General features: G+C 51.1%; 1 protein-coding gene across 1 annotated transcript in view; it reads left to right on the forward strand.

Annotated features, from left to right (window-relative positions):
- The window catches only part of CLSTN3 (calsyntenin 3), a 29,916-nt gene that overhangs the window by 4,535 nt on the left and 2,711 nt on the right, over positions 1–22,670 (forward strand). Inside the window, exons 4-16 of the mRNA XM_027541207.1 lie at positions 399–607; positions 864–1,013; positions 1,479–1,664; positions 2,803–3,084; positions 3,875–3,987; positions 7,073–7,235; positions 8,103–8,159; positions 8,846–9,003; positions 9,134–9,282; positions 15,956–16,182; positions 16,464–16,634; positions 17,625–17,770; positions 18,064–18,199. Of these exons, the coding sequence (XP_027397008.1) occupies positions 399–607; positions 864–1,013; positions 1,479–1,664; positions 2,803–3,084; positions 3,875–3,987; positions 7,073–7,235; positions 8,103–8,159; positions 8,846–9,003; positions 9,134–9,282; positions 15,956–16,182; positions 16,464–16,634; positions 17,625–17,770; positions 18,064–18,199 (2,147 nt within the window). The remainder of the gene's footprint in view (positions 1–398; positions 608–863; positions 1,014–1,478; positions 1,665–2,802; positions 3,085–3,874; positions 3,988–7,072; positions 7,236–8,102; positions 8,160–8,845; positions 9,004–9,133; positions 9,283–15,955; positions 16,183–16,463; positions 16,635–17,624; positions 17,771–18,063; positions 18,200–22,670) is intronic.

Consider the following 22,670-nt stretch of genomic DNA (forward strand, 5'->3'; position numbering starts at 1 on the left):
TTACCGCTTAGCCACTGGGGAAGCCACTTCCCTGAATATGGTTGGTTTTATTTTGGCTTTTACTCTGCATCTGCCTTGATTGGACCTGATTTCATGAAAAAACAACCTGCCGGATTCAGAATCCTGTCTTATGCATCTTGCCATCCTATCCTTTAATATTCTGTACAGAAGTCACCAAAACCAGCCACTGATGGCCCCCAGGGTCATTTTCACCCTGTACATCAGTCACCCTTTCTCCTGAGGTTCCTCTCCCTTTGTGGTACCTGGTACCCCTGAATGGGGGACGGATGAACGTGACCAGGCTCTGGGTCACACTGGTTCCATCTCCTTGGCTTCTGGTGTGGACTCCCATCTGTGGCTGACCCTTCCTTCTTCTCTTTTTGCTCTGGCACCCGCAGGGCCACCGTACATGTGCGGGTCAACGACGTGAACGAGTTTGCCCCGGTGTTTGTGGAGCGGCTGTATCGCGCGGCAGTGACCGAGGGGAAGCTGTATGACCGCATCCTTCGGGTGGAGGCCATTGATGGCGACTGCTCCCCCCAGTACAGCCAGATCTGCTATTACGAGATCCTCACACCCAATACCCCCTTCCTCATCGACAATGACGGTGAGTCCAGCCCCTGCCACCCCAGCTGCTCAGCCCTGGGCGCCCACATCCTTCGTGATGCTCCGGGGCTGCGCCCTCCACTTGTTCTGCCCCTCACCTCCTCATTCCTCATCCTGCTTCCCAGACATGGAACTTCTTTCCCCAGATTCTTTCCTGCCTGCTTCCTGCTGCCTAATTCACCTGCCCTAAAGTTAGCTCCTGAGTCCTCCCCCGGACCTCCTCTAGTGCCCCTGATCCTCTCTGTCCCCTACCCCAGGGAACATTGAGAACACGGAGAAGCTACAGTACAGTGGTGAGAAGCTCTACAAGTTCACAGTGACGGCTTATGACTGCGGGAAGAAGCGGGCGGCGGACGATGCTGAGGTGGAGATCCAGGTGAAGCCCACCTGTAAACCCAGCTGGCAAGGTGAGGAGCTATGCTTTGGGGCCCATGATCCATCCTTCACCTTGGTTTCTCTCTTCCTCCCTTCTGACAACCACAGGGGCCAGGCTAGGAGCTCGGGAGGGATATATGGGGGGCCACCTGATGCGAAGAGTTGACTTATTAGAAAAGGCCCTGATGCTGGGAAAGATTGAGGGCAGGAGGAGGAGGGGATGACAGAGGATAAGATGGTTAGGTGGCATCATCGATTCAATGGATATGAACTTGGGCAAACTCCGGGGGATGGTGAAGGACAGGGACGCCTGGTGTGCTACAGTCCATGGGCGTGGACACGACTAAGCAACTGAACTACAACATTTGGGGGGCAGACTTGTAGCTGTCTCCCCTGGCTGGCCATTTTCATAGGAACCCAAGACCATCAGCAGAATGGGTAGGAGGGGCTGCCTTAACCGGCTCTGTTCCACTGCCTGCTCCCTCTCACCCCTGCAGGCTGGAACAAAAGGATTGAATATGCACCAGGCGCCGGGAGCTTGGCTCTGTTCCCTGGTATCCGCCTGGAGACCTGTGATGAACCTCTCTGGAACATTCAGGCCACCATAGAGCTGCAGACCAGCCATGTGGCCAAGGGCTGTGACCGTGACAACTACTCAGAGCGTGCACTGCGGAAACTCTGCGGTGGGTGTGATCCCCTGTGGCCCTCCCCCCACCCTCCCTGCCTGTGCCCATTGCCATTCCCCAGCCTTTTCCTGACCCTCCTCTACCTCTCTTAGGAATCTGTCGTGGGACTTCCCTAGCAGTGCAGTGGTTACAACTACATGCTTTTCATTGCAGAGGGCACAGGTTCAATCCCTGGTTTGGGAACTAAGATCTTGTAAGCCATGCCGTGCCACCAAAAACAAGAAGAATCTGTTTTACATCTTCCTTTGCCCATCCATAAGTGGAGTGAGAGTTGCTCAGTTGTGTCCAACTCTTTGCGACCCTATGGACTTTATAGTCCATGGAATTTCCCAGGCCAGAATACTGGAGTGGGTAACCTTTCCCTTCTCCAGGGATCTTCCCAACCCAGGGATCAAATCCAGGTCTCCTGCATGGCAGGCAGATTCTTTACCAGCTGAGCCACAAGGGAAGCCCAAGAATACTGGAGTGGGTAGCCGATCCCTTCTCCAGTGGATCTTCCTGACCCAGAAATGAAACTGGGGTCTCCTGCATTGCAGGCGGATTCTTTTTCAACTGAGCTATTAGGGAAGCCCATCCATAGATGTATATATATCAGAGCTTCCCAGGGAGCGCTAGTGGTAAAGAGCCCACCTGCCAATGCAGGAGACATAAAAGAGACTCATGTTTGATCCCTGGGTGGGGAAGATCCCCTGGAGGAGGGCACGGCAACCCACTTCAGTATTCTTGCCTGGAGAATCCCATGGACAGAGGAGCCTGGTGGGCTGCAGTCCATGGGGTTGCAAAGAGTTGGATACGACTGAAGCGACTTATCATAGCACACAGAGACGTCTATATCTATGGGGGTTGTGGCGTGTGGTTGTCTCTTGTGGCCCAAAGAGCACATAAACATGTGGTTGGCAAAGATGCATGATTATGGCCCAAGAAAATCACCAGATACAATACGGAACAATGGCAGGGAGCGATGAAGAGCTGGAGGAGCTGAGGTCACTGGAGAGCTATTCCTAGCCCTTCCTTTCTCGTCTGAGAGTCCAGAGGAGGTGGTGGAAGTAGCTGTAGGGGCTCTTTTCCTGCCCGCATCCCGTCCCCCATCTGCTGCCTCTCGGCTCCGACACCTGTGCTTCTGGGGCTCCTGCAGGCGCAGCCCCCGGGGAGGTGGATCTACTGCCCATGCCTGGCCCCAATGCCAACTGGACGGCGGGCCTCTCGGTGCACTACAGCCAGGACAGCAGCCTCATCTACTGGTTCAATGGCACCCAGGCGGTGCAGGTGCCCCTGGGGGGCGCTGCGGGGCTGGGCTCCGGGCCCCCCGACAGCCTCAGTGACCACTTTACCCTGTCCTTCTGGATGAAGCACGGTGTCACTCCCAACAAGGGCAAGAAGGAAGAGGAAACCATCGTGTGTAACACCGTCCAGAACGGTGAGCCTTCCTCGGGGCGCCCGTCTGAGCATGGGGAGGACTGGCTTCGTGTCCGGCCTCTGTCACTGTCCAGTTGGTGGCTGTGGGTGGGTCATTTCTCTCTCCCTTCGTACGTAAGATAGCAGTGCTTGTTTCACAGTCCCAGTAGGACGAGCTGAGATCCTACTGCTCTCTGCGTGATAGGACTGCTCACCGCCCTTCTCATTTGTAGCTGCCCAATCGCTTTACATCCCCTGTGTAGTAGACTGCCCCCCAGTCTGCTCCCTATAGAGCCCCCTATCAGAATGGAAGAGCCTGAGTAATGCTGTGCTTCATTCTTTCCCTTCCACCACCACCCTGGCCTCCTCCTATAAGGGCTCATGAGCTCCAGCCTCCAGGACCCCCTTCCTTCTATGGCAGGGGGATGTCCCTCTCAGGGGGGCTCGGCCTTGACTTACTCTTTCATTTCTGCCTCTTCTCAGAGCTCATTTCTCTTGATCTGAAAAGGATCAGTACCCATGAAGTTTGTATTAACCAAAGGAACAGTAAAGATCTGGGTAGGGACAGGCTGGTCACTGTCTCCCCTCAGCCAATCAGAGTGCCTGAGAAAAGCCCAACATTGGACTCTGTGTGTATGTGTGCGAGTCTCAGAGAGAGCTGGAGAGAGAGTGACAGATCCTGAAGAATTAGAGAGAGACAGAGAGAACCTGAAGGAATAAAGAGAATCCAGGGAGCCCTCCCTTCTGGCACTTTGAATCTGTTCTTGCCTCCAGTGCTGTGTTTGACTCCTGTCCCCATCCTCTGCCCCCAGAGGACGGCTTCTCTCACTACTCACTGACTGTCCACGGCTGCAGAATTGCCTTCCTCTACTGGCCTCTGCTTGAGAGTGCCCGGCCAGTCAAATTCCTCTGGAAGCTGGAGCAGGTGAGGCTGGAGCCAGGCTCCTGGGAAAGCTGGGTGGGTGTAACTTGCTTTCAGGGGAGGAGGTCCTAGGGCAGGGCTGGGCATTTTCTGGGTTGCCCTGTGCCCCTTTTTTCAATCTCCACTTTCAGTTCCTGACTATTCTTACATCCCCCTGCTCTCAGCCCCAGCTCCATTCTCTGGTTCTCTTTTCCTAAGGCTTGTCTCCTGCAGAAAGCACTCCTGGGTTAAAAGCACATAGGGAACAAATTACTACTAGCACCAAACCAACCAACCATCCATCTCGCTTGTTTTATTTCATCTCTTTCTTATCTGGAAACTTAGTAGTGTGGATTCCAAACTCTCAAGCAGTTAGCATGTTGTAATCAAGGAAATAAGTAACCTAGGGTACACAGATTGGGTTTTGGGCTTCCCTGGTGGCTCAGATGGTAAAGAATCTGCATGCAATGCAGGAGACCTGTGATCCCTGGTTTGGGAAGATCCCCTGGAGAAGGGCACAGCTACACATTCTGATATTCTTGCCTGGAAAATTCCATGGGCAGAGGAGCCTGGCAGGCTACAGTCCTTGGGGTCGCAAAGAGTAGACACAACTGAGCGACTGAACACATATATGTATATAAATTCTCACTATTATTCATGATTATGAGGGATAAATAAAATGAGCAAAAAAAGAAAAATCTTCTGAGCTAACAGTTGCAGCCTCTTCTTTATTCATCTCCAAGCTGACCACAGGGACCATAGGGACTAATTGAGTTTCCATCTCCTTCTGTTTTTCTTGTAAGCCCTGGTGGAGTGGCTGAGTAAGCAAATGGCTGAAAAAAGGCAGGAAGTGGAAGAGAAAGAAACGGGAATGAAAACCCACAAACTCAATAATTGAGGGCTACCTACAAAAGCTTCTGTTTTCTGTGGCACTCTTTTAAAGAGATAGTCTGCCATCTGCTTCTTCTTGATCTTTCCCCCGCATTGCTAATATTGGTAACATTCCTCTTCCTATTTTTATTTTATTTATCCTTATTTATTTAACAAAGATTTAGAAAATACAAGTACCTTGCCATTCTGCTAGGTTATGGAGATACAATGCGATCTAAGATGGAATGAAATCTCTGCCTTCATTGAGTTTACATTTTAGTTGGGGAGATAGATTTTTAAAAGTAAGAAGACATGTAGTAAGAGCTTCCCTGGTGGCTTAGATGGTTTAGAATCCACCTGCAACGCAGGAGACCCAGATTCAATCCCTAGGTTGGGAAGACCCCTTGGAGAAGGGAATGGCTACCCACTCCAGTATTCTGGCCTGGAAAACTCTATGAACAGGGAAGCCTGGTGGGCTACAGTCCATGGGGTCGTAAAGAGTCAGACATGACTGAGCAACTAACACTTTTACTTTTCAGACATAATAAAAATGATAAATTGTGCTAATGCTCTGAAAGAAGAAGCAAGGACCCGAGGTAGAGAATAGGAGGCAAGGAGAGGGGAAGTCATCTCAGACTGGACGTTCAGGGAAGGCCTGATGGAAGCGAAATGTAAGCTCATCCTGAAGAGTCCAGGTAGAGGGAAGAGCAGATGCAAAGGTCCTGAGGCAGAAAAGTGTTCAGCATGTTTCAAGCATGGGAAGAGGGCCAGGCAGTTAGAGCACAGTGAAAAGGGCAGACACCGGATTTGAGGCTGGTGAGTTGGGCAGCGATCAGGTGTACGGTGGACTTTGTTAGCTAAAGTCGTTTGGATTTTGTGCTATGAGAGATGGGAAGTCTTTTGAAAGATTTATAGCTGGGATGTGCCTGATCAGACTCACATGTTAAGAGGATCCTTTTGTATATGTATAACTACTTTACTTTGCTGTACACCTGAAACTGGGGCTTCCCTGGTGGCTCAGTGATAAGGAGCCTGCCTGCCAGTGCAGGAGACGTGGGTCCAATCCCTGGGTGGGGAAGAACCCCTGGAGAAGGAAATGGCAACCCTCTACATTATTCCTGCCTGGAAAATCCCATGGACAGAGAAGACTGAAGGGCTGCAGTCCATGGGTCTGCAAAAGAGTTGGACATGACTTAGCGACTAAATAGCAACATCACCACCTGAAACGAATGCAACATTGTAAACCAACTATTCTCCATATTAAAAAAAAGAGTTCTAAATTTTGAAGGTGTTGCTCCACCAAATTTGGGATGTATTTCTCAATTAAAGATAAATTTCTGTTGCAAAAATATTAATAATTTTTCTAATTATGCATCTGAAAAGATTGGTTACAAGTAATGTATTTAATTTGCAATTAGCTGTGATTTTTCTATAATTGTCATTTATATTTGGGAACATTTGTGAAGTGAGGAGAATCCAATCTTTTCAAGAATAATGACTTGTTAGTGAATACTGTTTGACAACATTAAATTTGGTAGTGATTTAAACGTTGGAAAAAGGAAGGCAATCCCTTTGGGAACTATGAGAGGAGGATATCAGAGAGAACTGAGTGTAAGTGCTCAGGTGAGGGTGTTGCAACAGTACACACAAAAAAGGTTGGGAGGACTTCCCTGGTGGCCGAGTGGTTAAGACTTTGCCTTCCAGCACAGAGGGTGCAGGTTCCATCCCTGGTGGAGAAGCTAACATCCCACATGCCTTGGGGCCAAAAAACCAAAACATAAAACAGAAACAATGCTGTAATAAATTCAATACAGAGTTTAAAAATGATCTACATAAAAAATAGTCTAAAAAGGAAAAAAAAAAAGAAAGACAGGATGGGAATGATGTGTGGACATGGAGACTGAAGAAAACTGCACAGAAACCCATAGCTTTTAGTTCTGCTGGACTCGGGATGGGCAGCACCTGCCAAAGGACACTGTGGTGCTCCTCTTAGGAATGTTGATGGAGTTAAAGGTTTAGAGAAAGAGTGGAATTTTAGGTAGTTTAGGTATGAGGTTGAGCCTGGTCCATTCTGGGCAAGGATTCCTTGAGCTGGGTCTGCAGCAATTCACTGCAAGCCCTGTTGATAGACCAGGGAATATGAAGGACTGTCTCCTGCCCCCCAGGGGATGGGGCAGTGCCTGGGGCTCCTTCCTGGGGATGCAGTAACCGAGGGCTTCCTGCCCTTCCCCGTTCCCAGGTCTGCGATGACGAGTGGCACCACTATGCTTTGAATCTCGAGTTCCCCACGGTCACACTCTATGCAGATGGCATCTCCTTCGACCCCGCCCTCATCCACGACAATGGTCTCATCCACCCGCCTCGAAGGGAGCCTGCGCTCATGATTGGGGCCTGCTGGGCTGGTAAGTCCCCCTGCCTCAACCCCAAGCTTCTCCACGGAGGCGCTCATGGTAGAGGGGCCCAGTGGTTGGTGGAGGAGCAAGGGCAGCTTGACCTTATGACCTCGTCTCCCTGAAGTGGGGCAGGGAGGCTGGGAAAGCTCTCCGCTGGAGGAGACCACCGCCCCTCTGGTCTCCTGCCTGCTGGACTAGTCATCCCCTCTGACTCGGCCATCACCAGCATCTCACTTTCTGTACCTGCAGCCGATTCATACTATGATCCGTCCCCGTCATAATTTCACAGCCTGTTCCTCTGCTGGAGGAGGAACCCTGCAGAGAGTCAGCAACCTTCCAACTTTTAAGCTGTTTCTTTCATTTTTTCCTTCTGGGATGGTGTATGTGTGTGTGTGTGTGTGTGTGTGTGTATGCGGTGTGTGTGTGGTGTTTGTGTACATGTAGTGTGTGTGTGTATGTAGTGCATATGGTTTGTGTGTATAGTGTGTGTGTGGTGTGAATGTAGTGTGTGTGTGGTGTGTCTGTATGTAGTATGTGGTACGTTTGTGTATATGGTGTGTCTAAGTGGTGTGTATGTAGTGTGTGTATGTGGTATGTTTGTGTGTGTGGTGTATGTATGTATGTAATGCATGTGGTTTGTATGGTGTGTGTGTGTGGGGGGGGGGGTACCAGAGCCCTTGTATTTCCTCAGCAGCATATTTGGGTTTTGTCTACAACAGAGGCCCGAGATAACCTCAGACAAGACAAAAGAAGGGTTGGGACTCAGTTAGAGGTTCAAGTCCTACATGGCCAGGGGCAGCCCGAGGAAGACCTCCCCAGCCTCCCTGTCAGTCTGGCCCCGCCTCCTTGGGCTCACTGGCACTCTTTCTCCCCCAGAGGAGAAGAACAAAGAGAAGGAAAAGGGAGGTGACAACAGTACGGACGCCACAACAGGTACTTCCGTGTGAGACCCGAGGCCGCCGAGCTCGCGTCTCAGCCTGGCGCTCTGGGCTCCGCGTCCGCGCGGTCCTACCCGGCCTTGCGCTTCACTGCCTCGCGCGCCACCGGGGTTACAGCCTCCCAGCGGCGTGGCCAGGCGGAGAGAGTGCAGCCGGATGGAGCCGGCTGGGAGCCGGTGTCCTCTTCTGTCCACAGAGTGACATCCAGGGTTCCCGTGCTGGCTTTCCGCGTGGCAGAGCACAGGGGGCAGGAGACGGCCACGCGGCCGGGAGAGCTGGGCATCCCTGAAGCTCCCACGCATCCCTGCCGGCGCCCCCCGCATGCACCGTGGAGACCCCCTCGCTTACTCTCCTCTTCCGCCTTGGGTCTCTTTCCTCCCTTTGGTCCTGCTTTCCTTCTTCTCTTTATCCTGGAAGCCTTTCTCATTCTGTGGCTTCTATTTTTCGCCTTCCGTCCCTCTCTGCCCCAGTTTTTATTCGTCTTCTCCCTCTCCCATCTTCCCTTGGCCTCACTTGCCTCTCATCCATCCTTCTTTTAGCCCTATCTGGCTTCTTTCCGTCTTCTTTCCCTAGCCTGCTGCTCTTTTTCTGTCTTGTTCTCAGCCTCTTCTACCTGGGGCCTCCTCCACCCTCCCCTCTGACACCTCTTACCTCCCGTCCACCCCTGTGTTCCTGCCCTAGGAGACCCCTTGCCGATCCACCACTACTTCCACGGCTACCTGGCTGGTTTCAGCGTGCGCTCAGGCCGCCTGGAGAGCCGTGAGGTCATCGAGTGCCTCTATGCATGTCGGGAGGGGCTGGACTATAGGGATTTCGAGAGCCTGGGCAAAGGCATGAAGGTATCGCCCCTTCCTCTGGCCCCCTCCCTCCGGGCATGCTCCCTGCCCCCGCCCTGCCCCACCCCACCCCACCCCCTCGGCTCCCTTCCTCTCTGTCCTGCTCTCAGCCCTGTCTGTGTCTGGGGCCCAGGTCCACGTGAACCCCTCGCAGTCCCTGCTCACCCTGGAGGGGGATGATGTGGAGACCTTCAACCATGCCCTGCAGCATGTGGCTTACATGAACACTCTGCGCTTTGCCACGCCTGGCGTCAGGCCCCTGCGCCTCACCACTGCCGTCAAGTGAGTGTCTGGTGGGTGGGCAAGTCACAGAACAGAGCCAGACAGTGTCAGAACTCCTTGGCCTTAGATGCCACCGACGGCTAGGCACATAATGCATCCCCTCCCCTCTGGTTTTAGGGATGGAACACTGACCTTCCCAGTTGACACAGCAATGCAGCAAGAAGAGTGTGGACTAGACTCAGATTTTTCAACAATGAGTTCATTACTCTTTCCACTTGTTAGCTCAGATGGTGAAGAATCTGCCTGCAATGCAGGAGACCTGGATTCAATCCCTGGGTCGGGAAAATCACCTGGAGTAGGAATTGGTGACTCACTCCAGTATTCTTGCCTGGAAAATCCCATGAACAGAGGAGCCTGGCAGGCTACAGTCCATGGGGTCACGAAGAGTCATACATGACAGAGCAGCTAACACATACTCTTCCCACCAAAGCACACTTCCAGCATTTAGGAGTTTTAATCTTTATACGTCTGTGCTGATATTCGAAAGGGGACAGAGGAAGGTCTTGGATTGGGCGCCAGGAGTGGTGGTTTGATTGCTCAGTCGTGTCCGACTTCTTTGCAACGCCCTGGACTCAACCGCCATGTTCGTCTGTCCATGGGATTTTCCAGGCAAGAATACTGGAGTGGGTTGCCATTTCCTTCTCCAAGGGATCTTCCCAACCCAAGGATTGAACCCATGTCTCCTGCATTGGCAGGCGATTCTTCACCGCTGACCCACCAAGGAAGCCCTTAAGTATATTAGTTATTTAAGAATACAGATTGATTTAGGCTCATGAAAACACTAGAGTTATAGATACAGAGTTTTTACTTACTAGCTTTTTTAGTACCGAGAAAGTACCATCAAGTAGAGATACAGTAGAATCTAACTCATGGAATTGTGAGAGTAAACGATACGAGTCCAGATCAAATGCCAGCAGAGTGCCTTTTCTGCACACTTAATGAAAGTGAAAGTGCTCAGTCATGTCTGACTCTTTGTGACCCCATGGACTGTAGCCTACCAAGTTCCTCCATCCATGGGATTTTCCAGGCAAGAATACTGGAGTGGGTTGCCATTTCCTTCTCCACGAGATCTTCCCCACCCAGGGATTGAACCCGGGTCTCCCACAATGTAGGCAGACGCTTTACAGTCTGAACTACCAGGGAAGATTATTACCTGAAGACATTTTCACCACTTATTACCTGAAGGCATTTTCACCCTTTATGCTTGTAGGGAAGTTTTAAGAGCTACTGCCCTCTAGTGGCTGCATCACACAATGCAGGGGTCAGGGTTTCTGGGTTCCCTTCTCCACTGGTCTGCTGCTGCTGCTAAGTCGCTTCAGTCGAGTCCGACTCTGTGCGATCCCATAGACGGCAGCCCACCAGGCTGCCCCGTCCCTGGGATTCTCCAGGCAAGAACACTGGAGTGGGTTGCCATTTCCTTCTCCAATGCATGAAAGTGAAAAGTGAAAGTGAAGTCGCTCAGTCGCGACCCATGGACTGCAGCCCACCAGGCTCCTCCGTCCATGGGATTTTCCAGGCAAGAGTACTGGAGTGGGGTGCCATTGCCTTCTCCGCTCCACTGTTCTGCGTTTGTTCAAAAGCTGTCTGAAGAGAAGCATCTCTGACTTGCCCTTATCCTGGCAGGAACGGGTTTGGAGAGAAGGCTCTGAGCCCCGGAGAGTGATGGGCATGGTTGTCAAGCCTCCCAGTTAAAGCTGTGGAAGACAGGGTCCGGTTTGGGGAATTGGCCTACTGGTCCATGGTATGGTCCTGGTGTGGAGCTGAAGGCTATGGGCAGATGAGTTCTCATGGACAACGATCAGCGCTCAGGATGGGCCCCGCCAGGTTCCAGTGAGAGCTCTAGCTGTTAAAGGGCTCTCAAGGTGCCAAGGGCTTCATCCCTCAGGGACCAAGAACTGATCTCATCTCTTTCATAGGCTTAGGGGCCATGTCAGAGGGAGGGCTCTGTCTTCTGGCTTAGGATGGAGCTTTGCAAGGGGTAGCCCTACAAGGTGGGAGTTGATGCCCTCTTTGTTGACTGGCTCATCTGGATTCCTCTGACTTATTACCTGCCCAGGGAAGAGACTTATCTGAGGGTTGGGAACCTGAGCTCTTCCTTTAGTAGAGGGGAGGGGCCTTCTTCCTTTGTGAGGTTAAGAGGGAGGGAGGTCTCATTTTTCCGTTTCAGGGTTTCCATGTGGTTAGTGCTACACTAACACCTCACTGAGGGGCTTCCCTGGTTGCTCAGCTGGTAAAGAATCCTCTTTCGACCCTGGCTCCATCCTGGGTGGGGCAGATTCCCTGGAGAAGGGATAGGCTACCCACTCCAGTATTCTTGAGCTTCCCTAGTGGCTCAGACAGTAAAGACTCTGCCTGCAATGTGGAAGACCTGGGTTCGATTCCTGGGTCAGGAAGACTCCCTGAAAGAGGACATGGCAACCCACTCCAGTATTCTTGCCTGGAGAATCCCATGGACAGAGGAGCCTGGTGGGCTACAGTCCATGGATCCACAGAGTCAGACATGACTGAGCACTTTCACATGCAACTGTTCAGTCAATGCAGATTTTCCCTAAGGTTTTTTTTTTTTTTTTAACCTTTCTGGAATTCTTGGAAAGCCCATCTCCTCATGGCATTGACCACTGAACAGATGGGCACCACATCTTTTTCTCTAGCTCTGTTCGCTCTCCCTAGTTTTTGAATTTCTACGTGCTTGCTGTAATCTCTGTCTGGGAAGTTCTGCCCACACCTCAAACAAATGAGCTAAAGCTTAATAATGAACTTCAGTGCCTGAACCAGCCCTGCCCCCGAATTCTCTGCCTCTGTGGCGGTGTCTCTGTCCTTGCAGTCACCCTGGCTTGCAGCCTCTGACCTGCCTCGGAGCCCTCCCTGTGTTTATGCGCCACGCCCTGTCAGTCATCCGGTCACCCAGACCCCTTTCACTCGTGTCTGGTGTCTGCTTCCTCTTTCCCCATGTCTGTGTTATGGCTCCAGCAGGCTGTCATGCCCACTCCTCTGGCCTCTTGAGATAGCCTCCAAACTAATGACTGTCTAGTATTCTAACTTCAGTTCTGTCCCCACCCAAAGGCTAGGTTAGTGATCCAAAATCCAAATGTCCATCCTCACACTTCCCTGCTGAAGAAGACGTCTGTGGTTCCCTCCTGCCACTCACAAAAATTGCACTCGGAGCCCTGAACCATCTGTCCCAGCCTTTCCTGCTTCGTGTTCCTCTACTCCCCTCCGTGTGCTCCTCACCATCCACTCTAGGGTCAACTTTCTACCTCCTTCAAAGGCTGGGTCACTTGCTACTTTTTTCCAGTATTCTAACTCTCCCTGACCAAATACCCTACTCCCATCTTAGCCAGAATAACCTCTCCCACTTTGAACGCTCTTGGTTTTGTGTGTGCTCCATTTATGCGATGGTGACCACGTTGGCTCTTGTTTGAAGGTTTGTGTAGAAATTCTAATTTCTTGACCAGATCATCAGCGCCAGGGCCAGCCCCCTGGTCCCCTTTGGGCCTCTTTTGGATCACCCATCACAGTGGGAATATCTGCTGGAGGCTGTGCTTCCAGAGTCAGCTGGACTTATTTCCCAGGAGGCTTTGATTGGGGTTTCTCTGGGACTGTGCAGACCGTCTCAGGCCCTGCTCCTTAGGGCACAGAACTCAGCAGGTTGTGGGTTTGGTCCCTTCAGGGGCTCTGCATTCATGGTATCCGCTGAGATTATGCCTTCTCCTTGTTGGCTCCAGTAGTCAAGCTGCACTCAGTAACACAAATGACAATCCTTTTAGAAAAATAATTTCTCTTAGCTGAGGCAGGTGGACCACAAGCCCTGCTTTGGAATTACCACCTCCTCTGTGAAAACTGCATGTTCAAGGGGGGACTTTTTTTTTTTTTGCTGCACCATGCAGCTTGTGGGATCTTAGTTCCTCAACCAGGGATTGAACCCAGGTCCATGGCTGTGAAAGTGCCAAGTCCTAACCACTGGATCGCCTCGGAATTCCAAGGAGACACTTCTTTATAAATAAATTTGATTTGTGCAAACCCAGGTTCCACATGGTGGCTGTGGGTTAGTGGGAAGGCGTGTACTTGGAATGAGAAGAATGGGTTCAAGCCTGGATTGGGATGCATATTTCTTATGCGGCCAAGATGCTTGACCCAGGAGCTTTGGCTTCTGCTGCTTCTTCCAACAGCAGTGAAAGAAGGTTAAGTGAAAGCATGTGGGCAAAATGCTTCACAAAGCAGCAAGTGCTCTGGGGATAACCCTCAGATTGGCTGGAGGAGATCCTGGGAGTGTGTTCTGGAGCGGCTGTGATGTTGGTTGGTCAGGACTTAGTCTTCTTGGGAGGGTTTGTCTGGCACCAAGGTCAGAGAGGCTTCATGGGATGGTGGATGCGGTCTGAGATGGTCAGATTAGCTTGCCTACCGAAGAGTGTTTCTCTGGTACTGGACGAAATGCGTGGAAGATGCACCTGGGAGGAGGATGTCCTTTTTTTTTCTTTTTTTTATTGTGGTTGATTTACAGTGTTGTGTTAGTTTCTGCTGTACAGCAACATAATTCAGTTATACGTATATACACATACCTTTTTAATATTCCTTTCCACTATGCTTTATCATAGGATATTGAATCTAGTTCTCTGTGCTATTCGGTAGGCCCTTGTTTATCCATTGTGTATATAAAAGCTTACATCTGCTAACCCCAGCCTCCCACTCCATCCTTGCCCCATCCCCTCTCCCTTGGCAACCGTCAGTCTGTTCTCTGTGTCTGCGATTCTGCTTCTGTTTGATAGATGGGCTCATTTGTGTCATATTTTAGATTCCACGTATGAGTGATGTGCCTGCGTGCATGCTCAGTCTCTTCAGTTGTGTCCAACTTTGTGCGACCCTATGGACTATAGCCCTCCAGGCTCCTCTGTCCATGGGATTCTCTAGGCAAAAATGCTGGAGTGGGTTCCCATTCCCTTCTCCAGGGAATCTTCCCAACCCATGAGTCAAACCCAGGTCTCTTACATTTCCTGCATTGGCAGGCAGGTTCTTTACCACTAGTGCCGCCTGGGAAGCCCATACATATAAGTGATATCATATGGTATTTGTCTTTCTCTTTCTGACTTACTTCACTTAGTATGATACTCTCTAGTTGCATCTGTGTTGCTGCAAATGGCATCATTTTGTTTTTTGATGACTGAGTAGTATTCCGTTGTATATATGCACCACCTCTAATTTATTCATTCATCTGTCAGTGGACATTCAGATTGTTTCCACATCTTGGTTATTGTGAATAGCTCTGCTATAACACAGGGGTGTATGTATCTTTTGAATTATAGTTTTGTGGACATCCTTTGACACACTTCCCACTCCCACCCCACCTTTGTTGTTGAATATTTTTTGACACATATCTACCAGTCCAGTAGTTAAGACTCCGAGTTTCCACTGCAGGGGTCATGGATATTGAGGAACCAGGATCCCTGCATGACTTGGTGTGGCCAAAAATATACAAAAGAAGGTGATAGATTCCACATATAAGTTATATATATGGTATTTGTCTTTATCTTATTTCACTTAGCATAACACCTTCAAGCCCTTCCATATCATCACAAGAGGCAGACTGAATAGTATTCCATTGTATATATGTCATATCTTCTTGATCCATTCATCTATGGATGGACACTCTGGTGGTCTCTGTGTCTGGGCAACTGTGAATAATGCTGTGGTGAACATGAGGGTGGAGCCAGTGCTCTGAGATAGTGATTTCATCTTTAGTATATACCCATATATACTCATACTTGTTTTCTTTAGATATATAACCGACTCTTTGTGGCCCAATGGACTACACAGTCCATGGAATTCTCCAGGTCAGGATACTGAAGTGGGTAGCCTTTCTCTTCTCCAGGGGATCTTCCCAACCCAGTGATCGAACCCAGGTCTCCCGCATTGCAGGCGGATTCTTTACCAGCTGAGTCACAAGGGAAGCCCAAGAATACTGGAGTGGGTAACCTATCCTTTCTCCAGTGGATCTTCCCGACCTAGGAATTGAACCGGGGTCTCTTGCATTGCGGGAGGCAGGAGGATTCTTTACCAACTGAGCTATGAGGGAAGCCCTCACATCCCCAGGAAGGGAATTGCACTGAATGTGTGCTCAATCACTCCGTCGTGTCCGACTCTTTGTGACCCCATGGTCTATAGCCCACCAGGATCCTCTGTCCATGAGATTGTCCAGGCAAGACTATTGAAGCGGGTTGCCGTTTACTTCTCCATGAGATAGTGATTTCATTTTCTTTAGATATGTACCCAGGAAGGGAATTGTACTGAATACACTTTTTAAAAATCAAAGAAACAAAAAAGCTCTTAGATGAAGAGCTGTGTATGTATTTACATTTCTGTATGTTCAGTTTGTAAAATACAGTTCTATGGTCTTGGGATTGGGCATTGGTGATGTCATAGGTCAGGGTTGCCTGACCTTTTGCCCCTGCCCCTTCTCTGCAGTGGCCTCCTCCTGGGAAAGGGAATCTCCCCCTCCAGCTTTGCTGTGTGTGTGGTGGGGTGGTCTGCAGAGACACTGTCCCCCTTTCCTCCCCTTTTTCTCCCTGACATGGGGGCTCTCTGCAGAGGTAGGGGTCCAGAGTGATGGCCAGACTACAGATTATCAGGGAGTGGTTGCTGGGCTCACAGGCTGCCTCCCTCCCCTCTCCTGATGCAGGTGCTTCAGTGAAGAGTCCTGTGTCTCCATCCCTGAAGTGGAGGGCTATGTGGTGGTGCTACAGCCGGATGCCCCCCAGATCCTGCTGAGCGGCACTGCTCACTTTGCCCGCCCAGCTGTGGACTTCGAGGGACCTGAGGGGGTTCCTTTGTTCCCTGACCTCCAGATCACTTGCTCCATTTCGCACCAGGTGGAGGCCAAAAAGGACGAGAGTTGGCAAGGCACGGGTAAGCATGCCTCTCAGGGAGGGGTCGGTGTCTGGAACCAACGTGAAGGAGAAAATCTGGAGCTGGACATAACAATGTCACCCCATATTCGCTTTTCGAGAATACCTGGCTATTGGGAAGGAGGGCCAGTGGGAGGCCCCCAGGTATAAGGAGGTTGTCAGGTAGTGACCTTCTTGACAGCAATGCTGGCAGCTCTCAGGGGATGACCTGGGAAGGGGAGGAGGAGTGGCCAGGAGGTGGGCCCTTCAGCTCTGACCCGGACCCGACTCCCTCCCGTCCAGTGACAGACACTCGCATGTCAGACGAGATCGTGCACAACCTGGACGGCTGTGAGATCTCCCTGGTGGGGGATGACCTGGATCCCGAGCGGGAAAGTCTGCTCCTGGACATGGCATCCTTGCAGCAGCGAGGCCTGGAGCTCACTAACACATCTGCCTACCTCACCATTGCCGGTCAGTGGAGCCCAAGAGCCGGTCCTCTTTTCTTGGGATGCCCCCGTCCACGACGGAGTCTCTGGGGAGCCCAGAGGGTCCTCCTTCCAGGCCCAGGAATGTGACCAAGTGTCCCCTTGCACCTTCTCCACCTGGGGTCCTCTGGCTTCCAGATTGTCCCTAGAGGCGGGGGCTGGGGCTTAGAATCCTGATGGTTCTTTCTCAGCGTCTCTGTCCAGCCCGGCTCACCTCTGCTCTGGGCTCCACTCTTCTCTGGCTCAGTCTCTGACTAGCTTTCTTATTCTCTGGCCATTTGCTACTCATTATCTTCTCTGTCTTCCATCTCACTGATCTCTGGGATTCAGCATAGCTTTTCTTTTCTTCTAATATTTATTTATGTTGCTGTGCTGGGTCTTAGTTGGTGGCACGTGGGGTCTTTAGCTGTGGCATGCAGACTCTTTAGTTGTGGCATGCGAACTCTTAGGTGAGGCATGTGGGACTTAGTTCCCTGACCAGGGATGGAACCCGGTCCCCTTCATTGGGAGCATGGGGCCTTAGCCACTGGACCCCCAGGGAAGTTCCTAAGTGCTCATCTCTTAATGTTTGGTGGTAATGACTTGGGAAGCCTGCTCCTCTCCAAAGGACCCTCTGTTGGGGAGAATAGAAGATGGGGTGGCCGGTCCCCTCCTGTTTCCATTCCCTTCCAGAGCCTCATGGAGGGCTTCTGTGTTTGCCCCTCACCATCTCCCCGCTGCTGCCTCCTCCCTCTGTCCTGCATGCGTCCCTGTTTTCCTTCTCTCCATCCCTCCTCAGCTTGCAGAGGAGGGCAAATGGAGCCTCAGTTTCTCTGTCCCAGTCAGGCAGAGCTGGCGGGGTGCTGGGGAGCCTCTCTCCCTCTGAGGACTCGGGTCACGCACCTGTTGAGTTGAGGGGCGTCAACAGGTGGGAGTTTGGGAGAGAGACCCCGGGCCTCCTCGCTGACTCCTGCTCTGAGCCGCCGCCGGTTCCCAGGGGTGGAGAGCATCACCGTGTACGAAGAGATCCTGAGGCAGGCGCGTTATCGCCTGCGACATGGAGCAGCCCTCTACGCCAGGAAGTTCCGGCTCTCCTGCTCAGAAATGAATGGGCGTTACTCCAGCAATGAATTCATCGTGGAGGTAACCCGAGCTCCCTCCCTTCCAACCGCACCCCACCTCCCCCCGCCCCGTCCCCTCCCCGGGCGAGGAGCCGGGATGAGGGAGCGGACTGAGCCCCCTGGTGGTTGGGGATGGAAACTGCAGCCCAGGCAGGGGACTCCGGGATCCGGGCTGTGGGTAGAGAAGGAGGGGAAGCTGAGGGGGGTGGGGGGTGGTGAGGTGGTGAGGGGGCAGGGGTGAAGAGATGGGCCTCCGAGGGCTGGAAGAGGACTGGGGAGAAGCGAGCGTGCCCACTGAGCCCGTCCTCGCCCCAGGTCAGCGTTCTGCACAGCGTGAACCGGGTGGCCCACCCCAGCCACATGCTCAGCTCCCAGCAGTTCCTGCACCGCGGTCACCAGCCACCGCCTGAGATGGCTGGACACAGCCTGGCCAGCTCCCACCGCAACTCCAGTACGTAAGGCTGGATGGGCCAGCGGGCAGGTGGGCACAAGCATCCTCCGCCCACCTCTGGGGTGGTGGGTGAGGAGGAAGGGATGGAGCCATGGATTCTGTGAAACCTGGCTTGGTTGACGGTTCCAATCCCTTCACCCCTGGCTCATTCACTTTCCCTAGTGGAGAGTGCGAGCCCTGGGTCATCACAGGTCACTCATATCCCGGCTGATGGTCAGTGCAGGTTTAGCCTTTGTTGGTGCTGCTATCACGTATTAAGCTATCACGTATAAGCTATCACGTATTAAGCACCTGCTGCTGCTGCTGCTAAGTCGCTTCAGTCGTGTCCGACTCTGTGCGACCCCATAGACGGCAGCCCACCAGGCTCCCCCGTCCCTGGGATTCTCCAGGCAAGAACACTGGAGTGGGTTGCCATTTCCCTCTCCAATGCATGAAAGTGAAAAGTGAAAGTGAAGTCGCTGAGTCATGTCCGACTCTTAGCGACCCCCTGGACTGCAGCCCACCAGGCTCCTCTGTCCATGGGATTTTCCAGGCATTAAGCACCTACTGTATACTAATGCTGTCGACAATATCATTAAGAATACAAACAATTATAAGGTAGATACAGTTTCTATTCTAAATAAGGTTGGTGCTATTGCCTGTCAAATTATGTGCTATCTATAAAGTCATAAGGCTATTTCTGAAACAAAATATGCAAACATGTGAAGCGTTACATCCAAATGGACTGATGCCCTTCAGAGCCATCTTGTTCTGTGGCCAGGGTTGCTTACTAGTGATGCAATTTTAAATTCATAATTTGAGCTGCTTAATTATAGAAAAATTAGAAACTATAAGTGTAAAGAAGAAAAGTCATCCATAATTCCACCACAGTTGACCCATTGTTAATAGGGTCTCAACCCAGTTTTTGCCTATGTGACTGTTTTCTTTTCTTCTTTTAACAAACATGAGATCAAACTATTTTTTAACCTAATATTTACACCTAATATTATAAATTGAGTCTTCACATTGTTAAAAACTGCAATGATTCTGATGTTGCTGGAAATGATTTTTGGAATGCCTTTTTTAGAATCGCTTTCGAAGTCAGTTCATGAGATGCATTTATTTTTGTTACTTTCAGGACATACCTTACTTTTGGCCTAGTTCAGTATTCCCCACATCAGAATCCACTTTTGTCAGAGTTGGCTCTGGATAGCATTTTGCGTTTGTACGTGTAAAACCCACTCTGGAAAGGCAGAGAGGTGTCACGTATTAGAAAAAGTCAGGGACTTCCCTGGAGGTCCAGTGGTTAAGACTTTGTGCTTCCACTGCAAGGGGCACAGGTTCGATCCCTGGTCGGAGAACTAAGATTCCACATACCACATGGCATAGCCAAAATAAAAGAGATTAAAAAAAAAAAAGTCAAAAGGCGAGTTGCAGGCTCTGAAGGCAATTCCCTAAGGCGTTCCAAACACGCTTTCTTGGAACAAGGTCATGGTCACTCACTGAGCCCTACCCTGAAAGGACAGCTCTCTTGTCAACCATGTAATTATTAAGAATAGTAAGCACATTGGTGTGCCAAGCACTTTGCCCGTGAATTTTACACCTATTAACCCAGTGAGTCATTACAGACAACAGATGAAATAGGCGCTAGAATGATTCCCTCTAAAGGCAAGGAAACAGAGACCAGAGAGGTTAAGTACCTTATCCAAGATCACACAGCAAAAATATGGTGGAACCAGGATTCGAGTCCAGCCAGCAGAATTCCAGAACCCGTGCTCTAGCCATCACACTTCATATCCTCTCCATGTTAGATGCTTAAACAAAAGTCTTATCACTTTATAGTTGCACCTAATTTGGGGGAGCCTTGAGGGCTTCCCAGGATGTCTCTGACTGAGACTGGCTCCTGGGTACCCCTGAGAATTTAGTCTGGTTTCCTCTCCTTGGGTAGCGGCCTCCACTGTACTGTCTCTTGTGTTTGCTTTTCCCTGGGACTGGCTCCCCTCATCCTTGCTCTCCCTGAAAACAACTGCAGACACCTTTTAATTGTTTTCCTGTGATGCCTACAGCAAAGCAGATGGAAGTAGGGGTGAGGAGGGAGTGTAAGGCATAAGCAAGTTGCAAGGTTCTAGGAAGCTTCACACAATCTTTAGAGACATGTGAGTGAACTCGACCTACTTTTGTTAAATAGACTTTTGAGGCCATGACTCCCTAGCTCTTCTTCCAGTTCTTTCCTTGGCAATCATTCCACTCAGCCTTGTTGGGGTTGGATACTGGGTCTACCACTCAGATTAGGCTCAAAGTGGGTCTTGGTTGGCATTGCTGTTGAGCTCGGTAACTCTCATCCTTGTTTTCTCTGCTTGCTCTGAGATCCCAATTGAGAGCAGCAGCCTGCTTTTCCTTTCCCCCGATTTTGGCCTGAGTAGGGTACAAAATTCATAGTTCACCCGAGGGCCTTGGTGATTGACATCTCCTGAACTTATCAGGAGATCCATTTTGTCCGTGTATCTTTCCTGACTCTTCAAAGTGTCCCCTCTCTCTCCCTTCCTTCCAGCCCTGAGAGTGGAGTTACAGAATTGTGGTTTAGCGATTTCAAAGTACTCTGACCATGCAAAAGAGGAAGAGATAGAATTCTCTCCAATTGGATGGGAGGTTCATTTCTCTGTAGTGCCTAAGTGCACCAGGAAAGAGCTCAGTGTGAACTGGCACAGTCAGTCAAGGAAGGTCTGCTGGCACATTCAGACCTTGACCTTGAACCTGGAGAGTGAAGGGAGTCTGGATGGACATGAGAGAGAACAAGAGTGTGAGAACTGGGGGTGGGTGGGTGGCTCCGGGTATTGTGTTTGGAGAGAACGAGGCTGCCTGAGAAGGGTAAGATGAACGATGAAGACAAGATTTATCCAGTCCTGCCAAATTTTGATGCATATCAGAATCACCTAGGAGCAGTAAAAAACCTTAGTGCCTCAGCCACATCCCATACCAATTCAATCAGAAGGTCTGGGGTGGGGAGCCAGGCTTCAGTGGGTTTTTAAAGATCCTCAGGTGATTCCAGCGCGCAGTCAGGTTAGGAATTATTTCCTTGCTTTGTTACGTACAAGTATTTGAGACTTTGTGGAGAGACCCACAGTGCAGTAGGATGAGAATAGAAAATGAAGTTGGACGTGAGGCAGAAAGGACAATGATGGAAGAAGATGAAGCCAGGGAATAAGTCAGTTCATAAAACACATGCTGTGAGATACTGCACAATTGCTTGAGTGGCCAGAATTTGGACCTGAGCTTCCTTGGAGCTGAAACGAGAAAAACTGAGCAGTTAGGAAAGTCATATGATAGGACCCACCAGTGCTTCCGGTTGGAGGTTTCTCCCCAGACTCTTCAGAAAGGGGGATCCACGCAGGGCTGTGGACAGGGCATCCACGGTGCCTTACACGAAGCCAGGAGTTTCACATGGGCTACTGGCTAGAACTCAAACACTCCTTCCTGGTGGCCTTGGAGGTCACTCGAGGCCAGAGTCAACTACTTGGAGCTAATGCAGTAGGAAAGGTTGATGATGTTCCCTAAACTCTTGGTTTCTGTCTGTAGCTAACTTAAAAATCCTCCCATCTCCCCGGCCTCCTGGCTCAGTTTAAACTAATTAACTGTACTTGTTTGCCTGCACATGCCGTGTCTGCACTTTGTCTTTCCTGTGGTCATTTCTGATGGCCGGCAGTCAGCTGGTCACTTCCTTCAACAGGCCAGGGGCTTGGAGGGACAAATGCATTTGATTAAGGCACAGAGCAGAAGCTCTGGCTTGTCATCATTGTGGCTGTGGAGCCAGTTCACCCGCTGTGGCCTCCACCCCAAGGAGGGGTTTCTACTTCTACAGCCTGGGCTTGACTACGGGGGCATTCTGCTGGTGGGGGTCACTGTTCTGGGATCCTGGCCCACCGACCTGGAGACCCAAGAGGGGCTTTTTCCTGCAGAGGAGCCGACAGGCCAGCTGGGCCTCCCCTCTCCTCCTCCTCCATCCCCGGCAGTTGAGAAACACTCTCATCTCTCCCCAGGCCCATCTCTCCCCAGAGCCGGCGCCCAGGGAGCCTGCCTCCCTTGCTCTGCAGAGTCAGTTGTCATTGGCCCCAAATGGGCTATGGGTCGGGTCAGACTGGGGACCGACTTGGCAGAGCACCACCAAGGCGGCCTTGGGGAGGCGTGAAGCCAGTGCGGCTGCTCCCACACCTGCTTATGTTTCCACACCTGGCTGGCTCTGGAGCGTGTGGCAGCGTGTGCGTGCACTCTCTGCTGGAGGACAGGTGTGCACCAGGGTGTACCCCACGCTGTGTGCTTCCCTGTGCTCTGCTCCATCTCTGGCCATGTGAGTCTTGGAGGCTGTGGGTAAATTCGTGTGTGTGTGCGCGTGTGAGTGAGACGCATATACTAACAGCCCCTCAACAACGGGACTGCCCAGGGTGTGGGTCCCACACACCCTCTCTGGTCAGTGAGGCGCTGCTCCTACGTGGCT

This window comes from Bos indicus x Bos taurus, chromosome 5, assembly GCF_003369695.1.
Source record: "Bos indicus x Bos taurus breed Angus x Brahman F1 hybrid chromosome 5, Bos_hybrid_MaternalHap_v2.0, whole genome shotgun sequence".
Classification (NCBI taxonomy): Eukaryota; Metazoa; Chordata; class Mammalia; order Artiodactyla; family Bovidae; genus Bos; species Bos indicus x Bos taurus.